At 38.4% G+C, this 12,838-nt stretch overlaps 1 protein-coding gene across 1 annotated transcript in view; it reads right to left on the bottom strand.

Moving 5' to 3' along the window:
- Window positions 1–12,838, bottom strand: part of dnah6 (dynein, axonemal, heavy chain 6) — a 53,737-nt gene that overhangs the window by 28,431 nt on the left and 12,468 nt on the right. The window contains exons 20-41 of the mRNA XM_085460432.1: window positions 10,884–11,027; window positions 10,566–10,721; window positions 10,323–10,373; window positions 9,756–9,848; window positions 9,530–9,649; window positions 9,081–9,261; window positions 8,619–8,715; window positions 7,614–7,839; window positions 6,783–6,947; window positions 6,327–6,437; window positions 6,054–6,179; window positions 5,771–5,926; window positions 4,884–5,045; window positions 4,374–4,511; window positions 3,482–3,649; window positions 3,203–3,351; window positions 2,357–2,464; window positions 1,902–2,028; window positions 1,560–1,772; window positions 1,247–1,468; window positions 921–1,043; window positions 138–320 (exon numbers count right to left, since the gene is read on the bottom strand). Coding sequence (XP_085316558.1) covers window positions 138–320; window positions 921–1,043; window positions 1,247–1,468; window positions 1,560–1,772; window positions 1,902–2,028; window positions 2,357–2,464; window positions 3,203–3,351; window positions 3,482–3,649; window positions 4,374–4,511; window positions 4,884–5,045; window positions 5,771–5,926; window positions 6,054–6,179; window positions 6,327–6,437; window positions 6,783–6,947; window positions 7,614–7,839; window positions 8,619–8,715; window positions 9,081–9,261; window positions 9,530–9,649; window positions 9,756–9,848; window positions 10,323–10,373; window positions 10,566–10,721; window positions 10,884–11,027 — 3,219 coding nt within the window. The remainder of the gene's footprint in view (window positions 1–137; window positions 321–920; window positions 1,044–1,246; window positions 1,469–1,559; window positions 1,773–1,901; window positions 2,029–2,356; window positions 2,465–3,202; window positions 3,352–3,481; window positions 3,650–4,373; window positions 4,512–4,883; window positions 5,046–5,770; window positions 5,927–6,053; window positions 6,180–6,326; window positions 6,438–6,782; window positions 6,948–7,613; window positions 7,840–8,618; window positions 8,716–9,080; window positions 9,262–9,529; window positions 9,650–9,755; window positions 9,849–10,322; window positions 10,374–10,565; window positions 10,722–10,883; window positions 11,028–12,838) is intronic.

Below are 12,838 nucleotides of genomic sequence, written 5' to 3'. Positions count from 1 at the left end.
TTTGTGGAAAAAAATTAACTTTTTTTATTTCATTGTCAAGTTTGCAAAATTGTTGTTTGAACTAAATGACTGATTCTTTTGATGCATCCTACAAAAAAAGGACTAAACATGACAGCTACATTTTGTGTTAAATGTACCATCTTGAGGTCTGGTCCTCCGTTACCCAGCAGAAGAGCCTCCAGCAAGGAGCACAGAGTGCTGACTTTACTGATGTCCACTTGGCGAATTGCTTGGACACAATGCTTGGACGCAAATTGTAGACCTTTCTCCACGTACTGCTTGAACATCTCCATCAGGTATGCACCCACTGGGTCTGGAAGCTGGAGAGACAGGAGAAAGTTAAATGAGGTTTACAGAGAAGCTTGTAGCAGGATATTAAGTGTATGCAGAGTCATGCATTTACATTATCTACACAATTTATAAAGTAACCTTGCTAGTTTGGCTTAGACTCCCTAGTAATAGTCTTCTTAATGCCCAGAGGTAGGACTGACATCAAGAGGGAAGAACTATGCACTGCAAAAAAACAACAATTTGACTACAATGTAAAAATTAACCTATAGGGATAAAAAATAAAAATACATTTAAATTTAAATGCATTTCTCCACAGGGAATTAGTTTTAGGTGATCTAACTTTATATACAATATGTTGCATCTGTTACTAGTTATAATGGCTATATGACTGCAGTAGTCAGCAATCAAGAGATATCTTCATATCAGTATAAGTCCAGAGGGTTTACAACAAGGTGCAACACCTGGTTACACTGAAGGACAGGAAGAACAGGATGGATTTTGTCTAAAAATCCCATAAAGGAGGCTGCGCAGTTCCATGGAGAAGCAAAGGAGCAGCTGTCAAAATACTTAAGATCCTATCTGTATAATATAAGAGAAATCTAGAATTTGGAGATATAACATGCACATACCCTGTCCCCTAGCCCAGTAATCCATGTCTGCACGTAGGGCATCCACTTGAGCTCATCAGGATCAACATAAACCATTCCACAGCGACTTACTGTGGCTGGAGATGCCACAGCCAAGTCCTGAACCTGCAAATACACATTATGAAGACGACTTAAGATTTACAAGCTCCTATTATAAGAGAGTCCATTATAATCCAGCTTCATATTCTTAGTAAAGCATTAAATGTTTATTCTTGAGCTCATGTTTAAGACCCTGCAAATTAATTTATAATCCAATTTACTGTCAACAAAAGTGATCCAGTTCCACTTTCACTCTGTTTGGCTCTAACCTCAAACACCATGTGTATGGATGGAGTAAGTTTGATTCGCTCGCTGTTGGCCAAACAGAGCATCTTGTTGTCATCCAATACAGTGTTCATGTTCTCGATCCAAAGGGCATCAACTGGTCCATCACAGATAACCCACTTGTGGTCATCACTAGTGTCACTGACTGCGTCACGGACACTCAGTGCCATCAGTCCATCACGCCATTCCAATGTCAAAGTATTAATCTGAGAGGTTGACACAAAAGTTAAATAAATAATTGCAGTGAGAGAAAAGGAAATACTGCTGATGTCAGATTTAGTCTCCTGTGTGCTGTACCTCTCCATAGAGCTCTCCCATTGAGACAGATTTTGGATTGAGCACATAGGTCTTGACAGGCTGATAGAAGGGGTTGACAGCCTGGTGTCCTTTGAGATGGAGGGTCTCCAGAGTGTCTGCCAGGATGGTGTAGACAGTGGTCTTACCTCCACCACTTGGTCCAACCAACATAACTCCATGGCGAACTGACATGGTCTCATAAAGCTGGATCACCTAATAGGAAGAGGAACAGGCTTTTTAAATACTCAAAATATTTCTGATCTTTTAAAAAGATTTACGTCTGCAGCTGGAATTAACTGAGCTGAAGTGTCTGTCTTGGAATATTTTCCACTTGTACTCTACCTTCTTAGTCATGCTATCCAACGGTTGAAGGTTTCGCTTAACCAGAGACTCCACAATGGTTGAGTGTAGCACACCATAGTCATGTTCAGGGATACAAACACCAGGAAACAGGTCTGACAGGATACCACTGGAAAGGAATGGAAGATTGCCATGAACATAAACATACAGATATATAAAAAAAAAGAAAGAAGAGGTACCATACAAACTCTTACTTTTAGAACTTAATGTTCTTACTGTTATTGTGCAGTTTAACAAGAAATAACAAAGCTACTTCAGTTATTGCTCCCTTATTCACCACGGTGGGTAGCTCCACATGTTTAATTTGGCAGAGGACACAACCCCAAAAGGATTTGTGTCTGCGCCCAGGGTTGTAATAAGGATCTTTCGCAGCCAAATGTATAAATCCCTATGCTGCAGAGCAAGAAACAGTCCCTTACAATGTCAGATAGACTTACCCAAACAGCACGGCATCATCAGTGAGGAACTTTGGCAGGTTGGAGTCTCTCAGTGCTCTAATTAGAACCACATCCTCACTAAGGTGAGGATTCTCTCTCTTCAGTGACCTACGAGCAAACATTAAAAATTATATGGATTTCTTTGTGACCTAAACATTTTTTTATATTTAATATTGCAGAGTCACTCCAGGATTTCAAATAATTGCTATACAATGAAAATAGTTATGTGTTAGTAATGGGCATCCTAAAATCTGTCTTTTATCTTCATATTGGTCATATTCACAAAAAATTGATAAAATATAAAAGGAAACCCGCATGGTTAAAGAACCAGTATGAGCATCTCTTCTAAAGTAGTTCATTTAAATAGTTGTAATTACAAAAATGTGTCATTTCTTCGTCTCTTCATGTGTTTCAAACACTTTGTTATGACAAGCATCAAATAAATAAAATAAATGTAAATTATTTTTTTCAGAGAGGAACTAGAGTTTAAATGAGGAAGTGCTGGGAGCTCTTAATTGCCCCTTGGGGATAAATAAAGTCTGATTCTGATCCTATGCTCTTAGCCTCTAATCTGAGTAATCACCAGTATCACCAGTTTCACTGGTCTTATTGTGGACAGCAGCACTTTGTCTTGAAAAACAAATTATCTACTTAAAATGTGAAACATGTCACAGTAAACATAATGTACATGTAGCTTCAGAATACACAAAATGGTAAATGCTAAACATATCCATGTATATGTGTGTGAGACTGTTTAAAATCACAGCAGTCACAGAAAGACATTTCAGAGAAGATGGTTGTCTGCCCTGATTATTCAATGCATATGTGTCCGTGTAATGCTCTGACCCTGCCATGACCAGGACAGATTTGACAGCTCTCATCCCAAAGTCATAGTGGTCCTGCTGGGACAGTTGCTCTGAGCACAGCTTGTACATCTGGGTCATCTTCCTTGCGAGGGTTTTACTAGACTCAAATCCTTCTGAGTACAAAATCACCTGGAGGGAGAACAGAGAAACAAATGCAGCTGAGCTTAAGTCAATAAAAGAGGGAAAATGATAGCTTATTCTGTGGAGAAATATCAGAGAATTTAGAATAAGACACATAAACACACAAACTGGAAGTTACCTCTGCAATAAGAGCATAGTTTGGAACCATCATTGCTATTGGTCTAAAGAGAGCTTTAAGGTTGTCGGGTAATTCTGTTCTTCCAGCATAGCCTGGGTTCATAGTGATGAATGCAGCACATGTCATCACCAGCTTGATCTCCCGGCCCTCAAATAGAAACCTTGACAGCTACATAACAAAGATAAAAGAGACACTCTTGTTAGTAAAAGGTCAACTTTATTATCCTAAACTATATACTCACTATGGATAAAGTGAAATATCCATCCATCCATCCATTTTTCTTAAGCGCAATCAAATAAGGCTTTACAATACAGAAATGTATTTCTGTATTTCTTTAAGATGTCCACTTCCTGGTTAAATAAGGGTTAAAAAAAAGTGTGAGTGCAGTCTTTTGTATCTTCCTCTTGACAACACCCCATCTACTGTAATACCCATGGCTATTCAAGGAGAGTTATAATATGGCCAGCAATCCATCTGCTAGTAAGTTTGGCACTGCAATTAATAATGGCAGGTAATTATTTCTACTGGAAAAGGAAATTGGCACCTCCATACAGCTTGTCAGCAGTTGGTGAAATACTCTAAAATCTGACTTTGGCCTTTATAAAACACAGTGGACCAACTATCACCAACACCCGAAATCAGTGGAGGAAATGGTGGTAAAAATGGACGTGATCATACACTCGGTGTCTTCAACCTGGTGGCAATTCAAATTTGAGTAACTTATAACAAACTTGAAATTAAATTAAACTTTTACTAATTTGTATTTTGTAAATCAAAAGCCAGAAATATCAAAACAACAAATTAGACTTGAAATATTTAACTTTATGTGAGGTGACTCTAGGACATGACAGCCGATTTTTTCTTGCAAAACTGTGTGCATGTGTTTGTATACCTTAGCAGCTTTGGCATTTCTTATGGTTATGAGCTGCTGAGCGATGACAGACAACACTTCAATGTCGATTCTGTTAAATTCGTCAAAACAACACCAGGCTCCTGACTGTGCCAGCCCACTGAAGAACCGACCCATCATCTGTATAAGAATATTGTGATTCATTAAAAACAGATATTATGTGTGGAATACCAAGACTTGAAAAGTAGTTACTACTCTTATCTTCCAAATAGTGGCAAATACTCAATTCCACTGTTAAGTGTAATTATTCAAAGAGGATTTTGTACATCTTTTGTGTTTGTAAATAGGACATCAGTAATTTTACTTTAATGGATGACATAAAGCATTGTTCAAAGTTATTTGCAGTTCATAAACAGGCTTATAAAATACCAGAAACGGCCCTTTATGCTGGTCACAGTGATTCCAAGCACCTGTCCAGCTGTAATCTATTTCAGGTGTAGTCTAGCAATGACAAAAAAGCGATCTAGGTTCATAAAATTCCTTGTAGCTGACCTTATAGTCCAGTCCATCTGAACAATTAAAGACCACACACTGGATGGCCAGCGCCTTTGCCAAGTCCTTTGTGGTCTCTGTTTTGCCCGTCCCTGCCGGCCCTGCAGGAGCACCTCCCAAGTCCAGTTGGAGAGCTCCCATAAGACAAAGGTAGCAACGGTCCTGCGTCCCAAGGCAGACAGAGAAACACAAAAATGAAGAAAAGGATCCATGTTTCTATAGAATTTAAAAAGATGACAGATAAAACAACTAACACTTAAAGAAGTCTAAATGAAATAAAACAGTGTTTACAAAAATATGCCAAGTGTAAGTTTTTCTAACTAATTTTTACATTTATCTAAACAGTTTTGGATATATAATCTGTATTTTGATTCTAATGATAAGTTATTGCCAGTAGCATATGGTGGTTTTGCTAGTATTTTGTTTTGTGGCCTGTTTGACTGTATGTATTCCATTGTGTTTTTACAGCACTCCTGCATTTAATCATTAAACTCTGCCTCCTTCTCCCGCAGTGTCTTCTGTCCTGTCCCTCTCCGCTGCTTTCTCCTTCTCCCCACCCCCCACTAATCATGGCAGATGGCTGCCCCTCGCTGGACCTGGATCTACATGAGTTTTCTTCCTGCTAAAAGGGAGCTTTTTCCTCCCACTGTCACCACACGCTTGCTAACAGGGGTCATCTGATTGTTTCCTTTCTAAAATCATAGGGTCTTACTTTTACCTTACAACACATTGAGGTGACTGTTGTTGTGAATTGGCACTAAATAAAATTAAAATTGAATTCTTAGACATTTTTTATTTAAGTATCACACAAAATTGAAGAACAGTCTAAATATACTTACAACTGGAACTCTACATTTGTGTGAATGTAGTTTTATATTCTCCATTACCGTGAGTGGTGTGATGACCAGCCTAGGACAAGCTCCCAGATATTCATAGCCATAAATGTAAGTGGACAGTGCCATTGTGGCTACACAGTTATTAAGGTCCATGTCCCAGTAGTAGCGCAGCTGTCTCTGCCATTCAAAGCTGGACCTGTTGTCAACCTGAAGAAAACCTTAAGTCAGTTGAAGGTGGTGACTTGTTACTAACTTGTTTTTGTTTTTATAACACTGATCACAGGAAAAATCAGGTAACTATAGTCAGTGTCCCGCTAACACTACACTGTTGTACCTTTTGTCGAACTAGATCAGTGACTATGTCTCTAGCGTGAACATCAATGGTGATGAGGGCTGTGATGATATTACGATGTAAAGCAGGGAGCTGTCCTCGTACCAATGCTGCTAGGGCATTCAGTCTCTGGAGTGCACAGAAACATAATCAAGCAAGCATCCTTGGGTTATAACGTTGAAATTAAAGAGCAAAAAAAGTCCAGGTTTGTTTGATGAGGTTAAAATGTAACCACAGAATTAAAGAAGCAGTAAAAGAATCTGTACTGTGATTTACTTCAAAGTTGGTGCCTTCAAATTTCTGCAAGGCAGCAAAATGGTCATGGTCTCCCTCCAGGCACGCATCCATGTCCCTGCACCACATCAGCTGTGATATGGTCAGCACCACCTGGTGGGCATAAAGACAAAGTGAAGTTAAATCTTTTATAAACAAAACTGAGCAAAAAGTATCAAAAAAGTATATAAATAAATTGAGAAACCTATGAAAGCTTTAGATATGACAGCAAGAGTCTGGTTGACTCATAAACAGTTATGCAGTGCTAATTGTTAATATACCTATAAAATGGAATTTAGTAGTAATGATTTCCTGATCTGTTCCAGTGCCAATCTAATAAATGACTATACACAGGATAGCATGCACCTGTGCTCCTTCGAAAGTATAAAAGGCTCTAGCACCCAACTTTCCTTTAACACACGTGTGTGTGTGTGTGTGTGTGTTCGTGTATTTGTGTACCTGTGACGGGTGTCCTGCCACCACCCATTCCTCTCTAGACTTCTTCTGGTAGTCTACAATGGCAGCCTTGCTGAGCTGTCGCAGTGAGGAGAACATAGCCTCCTCCACTTTGCAAAGCCAGTCTTCCACATTTCCCTGTGCTTTCAGACCTTTAGCCAAACCCACCTTCAAGCACAGAACCACAGAATCAGTTAGGGTTGAGGATTTGATTACACCTCTTGTGCTTATTATACTATTTTGTAATTGACACCTGAGCAAAGACTGGAGTTTTTCATGTGAATAAGAAAACCCAGAGCAGCAAACAGATGTCAACAAAAGAATTCTTGTAAAACAAATGTCCATGATAACATCACCATTCATGTCTTATTATGTTTCTAGTTTTGGGTGCAAACTAAGACTTGGGATGTCCCTTTTATGCCTTAATTGGTACTTGCTAAGTCCTTGCACTTGAGATACAGTAGTTCTTACTATACTAAGATGGTTGCCAAGTGAGAGAGAAGTAGTATTTATTAAAGAGAGCTCAAACTATAAAATCCACACTTGCATTAAAAATTACATATACTTTGTGATTAGGATATAATATTATTCTTTAAGACTGTTCTCTTAGATTTTGTGCATGTGAGCTTCTTGCTTTCAAATGACTGGCTACCTAAGAATCATATCTTACTTGTATCTCAATGACTGGTTCAATTTAGGAATTCTAACCTGCCAAATGAGTAAAAAACATCAGAAAGTTTTTCTACTTTATAACAAAGACCTAAAGAGAGAATAACATGCAGAATTAAACACAGACAATAATGACCAGATGACTGAAGGTTCCTCAAGCCTGACCTTTTCTCCCTCAGGGGACACCATATTCAGGATGTCTGTGCTATATATGGTCTTCTGCTCTCCATCATCCAACATTTCTGGAGCACCAGAAGGTTCTTCAGGCAATAAAGCAAACTCCAGTCGAGTGATGGCATCAAAACACTTCCTGAGGTGAGGCTGCACTGCCTGAGGGTTACGTGTCTGAGCAAGAATCTTTAGCAGTTCATCATTGGATAAGAAGTAAAACCTGTAAGTCACAGACAAAAGGTACATAGCACAGCATGCAAACAATCTAACAATAATGTTTGTCATTTTCTAAAAACAAAAAATGTAAAATATGAATAATTAGACATTAAGAGATCAGATTGTCTATGAAACATATCTAAAGGAAGGAAAAGAATATTACATTGCCATGATCTTCAATCAGATGTCGATAGACTAAACATGAAAATTGTTGCTTTCAAAATGTACTTTTGGTGAACCCAGATTACCGCGGCATCCACAAATAATCTTTCAAACTCCGCATCTTTAATTGCATTTAAAAATTAAACATGCTGCCGATTGATTTTTATGAATCAATCGGCAGCATGAGATTTTTATGAAGATCAAGCAAAGTGAAGTTTAAAACAGTCCATTCAAAATGTGTGTAAATTCAAAATTTACACTGTTGTTGTAGAAGTCTCAAAAACTCAAAGAATGCACAAAACTTGCATATCAAATATGATATACTTGGTGTGGTGGAATAAGGGATTTTAAAATCACATACAACCATATTTTATTCACACAACAGAAAACATCAAATGTCACAACAAATTTAAAAAAAATGAGGACAGGGCCGTGTTTATGACTGTGTAGCATCCCATCTTATTTTAACTGGGATGTCTGGGAACTGAAGATACTAGTTGCTGGTGTCTGGTGTTGACAGCATTGTTTTTCTACTCTTATCTGAGGCTTCTAGCTGCAATACAGTGTACAGGCCTGCTTTTCTATCATGTAACAAACAAACAAATCATGTGTGCATAGTACCTTGGGAAGATGGCTCTCTTGGACTCCAGGTAAGCTTCCAGACACTTCTGTATCTCATCCAAAAGAGCATTGTTCTGCTGCAAAGTCTCCAACAGACCTTTTGGAATAAAACAACAGGCTTGTATGCAGTGTGTCAGCATAGTCGCCTTCATGAATGCATGTATTTGCATGTACAGTAATTCTGCCTTCGTCTTTCAGCATTAACATCCCTACAATGCTGTTTTAATGCATCGTGTTTGGTCACTGTGGCGCTGCAGGGGCACCGCAGACCACACAGACGACACCTGAGCGACATCTGCAATCATGCCTCGCCGGCTTAAAGTCTGAACTGGGTCCTGTCTGTCTTTTGTTGTTGTTGTGGGTGATGTGTTCAGCTGTGAGCTGCAAAGCTACAGCCGTGTGTGTAAAACAGCAACCATGAAAATAAAGAATGCTGAAAACCGCTGAAACACAGTCACATACCAGTCTGTGTGGCTGCATCAAAAGCATTGGGCATCCAGTTAACTTTAGCCATGATCTCTTCCCAGGACTTGTCAACTTTAAGAAACATTTCTGATTCAGCAGGCAGCTGTCTCTTTATGTCTGGAGCCAAAAAGATACTTTCTAGGTATAACCAGTTCCTTTGACATGTAAGCCACTCCTCCTAGAAAGGAAAAAAAGAAACACAGTGAGCAGACAGAGTATTTAAAATGCATAGGAATGAATGAAAAAACTCAACAATGTTCCCTTAAACCATCTACTGAACTCAGTAAACTTTGAAAAATAATTTTGCAAGTATTTTGTTTTCTTTTCTACAGCCACTGAGGAAAGCCAATGTGAATGAAACTGGATCTGCATTTAAGAAAGCAAACCTTTATTACAGCTGAACCAGTTTCACTTAGAAATAAACTTAGTTTTTTAAAAGACTTTACCAATGTTTGGTTAAAAAGGATCAGCTGTGTCAGCAATTTCTTGACCCTCCCCTTGATGGGAGCTACATAGCGTGAGGATGCCACTGCACCCACACTGATAATGCTGTCATCCAGGAGTACCTTCACACATAAATAAACACAGAGGGATGAAACATAAACATTTAGAGATACTGAAACACTGGTGATGTTTTACAATAGACTGCATGAAAGTGCAACTCATCACAACCTGGATATCATCCGTGCCTCCCAAGATAAAGACATCCTTAGTGTCACCATGGGACAGCACAGTAAACTCTGTGTTCTTCCACAAATCCTCCACCTGCAAGACCCATTAGGAGTGCTTCATCAACACGCAGTAACACATGGAATTTCTTAAATATCGTTTTGCATGCATGTTTATTCTCCCATAAACGTGAATTTCCAAAAGGAGCGTAGATATTGTGTTGAGTAGTGTGCTAAATCTGTCACTGCAGCCAAAACAGTTAACCTGTCTATGGTGGAAACATCTGCTGCATTAGACCTCTTATGCTATTATAGTTATAGCCATGTAACGTGTCGTATCTTGTCTTGTTAATTGGTTATGCAAACGTAGCTAACTGTTTCTTCCCTTTTACACTAATAGATTAGCATTTTTTCTCTGAAATCAAGTAACATTTGAGTGGCTTTTACTCATATTTGGGTATAAAATGTGGGGATAGTATATTAAATAGAGAGATATGTAAATGTAACTTCTAATTTAGTACTTTTAATGAGATGTAATATCTGTATAAATAGTTATATTTAACCCACATACCTTTGTGATAATGGTCTCCATTGATGCCTCACCTGAAGCTTGTCCTGAAACCTAAAAGTTAATATTTGTGTCAGTTCCTAAGGAGTTTGCCATAACTATAGTTGCAATTTAATGATGAGCTGATAAATTTGGGATCTCTAATCAATCTGTAACTTTTATTAGGTATTAGGATGTGTTGTGTACTCAGTAGTACCCAGAGTCTCCTAAGCAGAACAAGCAAATCTCATATTATATACATTTTACCTCCTGAATCTCCTTGCCATATGAGAAAACACTGAGCTCCTCTAAACCAGCTATGGTAAGTTCATCCACATTGAGGGAAGTCCCCACCAAAGACTCCAAAGTCTTCCAATGTTCCGGTTTCAGACATGGGTTACGAAGATCAGTGATCGCAGGCAGCTAAAAAAAAGAACACATAAATACCACTTGGGCAGTCACAAAAACAGTCTATTACTTTCAGCCCATATTTTAATGTGGTATGATTTTATAAAGAGGCTGCTGGCAACATTATCTATGAAACAAAAAATATGAGATATTTCATAACACTTTTTTTCTACCCACTCTGTGCATCATCACGTCCACCTTGTTCTTCAGACAGGGAACTATATTGTTACGTGGCAGACCCTTTTCAAGCTGGTTGACGTACTTGTTGTATTTGTTGACTTGTGAGCTAAACTGCTCCATGTCCAGTTGTTGAAGCGTGCTCTAGTGATGGATAAAATGAAAGAACACAGTAGAGCTAATGGCATTCATTTATAAACTGTACTTTATAGTGTATGCATGGACAGACTTGCTATACAGTGGAGGAAATAATCATTTAATCCCCTGCTAAATTTGTAACTTGGCTCACTTACAAAGAAATGAACAGTGTCTTGTTTTCATGGTGAGAGACGGAATATCATCTAAATATCCATATAAATAAACAGTGCATAAAAGTTATAAATTATTTTGCATGTAATTAATTGAAATCATTAAGTGAAAGTATTTGTTCCTGAAGAAAAACATGACTTTGTACTTTACAGAGAAACCTTTGTTGGTAAGCACAGCGGTAAGATTTTTCTCGTAATTTATCACCAGGTTTGCACACAGGAGGGATTTTGGCCCACTTCTCTTTAATGGAAAACTCTCTAATCCTAAAAGATTTAGAGCTATCTTAACAGTCGCATGGCTGTTCCTTCCATAGATTTTTCTATCGGGATTCAGGTCAACAGACTGAATTGGCCATTCAATAACATTAATGTGCTTCCTATTTAGCCGCTCCATTGTTGCCTTGGTGGTATGTTAGGGTCATTGTTATGCTGGAAGATCCATCCACAGTGTTCTTCAGTGTTCTGGCTGAGGGAACTAAATTCCCAAGATTTTGTGTATAGGGCCCTGTCCCAGCTTGATATTACTTTTATCCAACCACAGCAATTTCTTCAAAGTCTTCTCTGAATCATTTAGATGTTTTTTTTTCTTGTCAAAGTTTATAAGTCAAGTGTACAGTTAGCTTTGATTTTGAGGCAGCACAGTATGAAAGAGAAGGTTTACAGATACAGAACATTTAATACCAGAGACAGACGCTGACTAACATGCTACATTTCATCTTTATTATTTTCTAGTTGTGTTAGTGTTGCCATCACAAGTCTTTAGGTCATCCATTGCATCCAACACTGGTCTAAGCAGTGATGTAGAAATCAACAATGGCTTCATAACTTCACACAAAGGATCCATGAGACGTCCAAAATCATCAAAGATAGCTGGAACATAGGCTCTGTCTAAATTATTTTCAGCCTTCCTTCTCGCTGTTTCCTTTTGTGATGTTTCAATATTTCCCTTCAGCTCCTCCAGTTTGTCCTTGTTTATCAGTGCACTTGAAAGATGGAGCAGACACATCAGAGTCAAAATCATAACTAAGCCTTTGGTAGTTGTGACACCACTCATGGTCAACTGTGCTGCTGCCATCAAAGTTTCTGCCAGTCACAAACAAACTGATGAATGCTGACATGAAGGACTGACACACACAAACTCACAAACAGAGTGGCCTCTATGACACGGCTCAGCTGTGGGTGGGTCAAAGTACTTTCATTTCAATTCCAAAAAGTCACGTTCTCTGTGGGTTCATACTAGCTGTCTGTCATCCTGGTAACAGGGTAATATTTGTCAAATACAGACAGCTTTTATTTCATTATATAGTGACACGAAAATGGTTTAAAGCAGCTCCACATTTTTAACATTTGTATTTGTGAGTGTATGTTCAGACATTCAGACTGCAGACATTTCTTTTTTTTTCTTTTCTTTTTCTTTTTTTGTGTCCCGTTTGGATCTTTAGTCATCAGAATTGTTGTCTTAAGGCCAAGAAAGATGCCAAGCGGATTTATTTTACCAAGTGGATCATCATGGCCTTGCCATATTGGTCCATTTGATTGACCTTTATTATAATTATGTATTTATTTTATTTTCGGTTGCTACAAATGGGACAGACATGACTGGGGGATAGGGCAGGGAGAAAGAATGAAAGAAAGAGAGGGAGAGAA

This window comes from Copadichromis virginalis, linkage group LG6, assembly GCF_057382275.1.
Source record: "Copadichromis virginalis isolate Kocher_CV1m ecotype Utaka linkage group LG6, C_Virginalis_male_GT1.1, whole genome shotgun sequence".
In the NCBI taxonomy this organism is placed as follows: Eukaryota; Metazoa; Chordata; class Actinopteri; order Cichliformes; family Cichlidae; genus Copadichromis; species Copadichromis virginalis.
The sequence above is the reverse complement of the archived record's forward strand: the minus strand, read 5'-3'. Positions and strand labels throughout refer to the sequence as shown.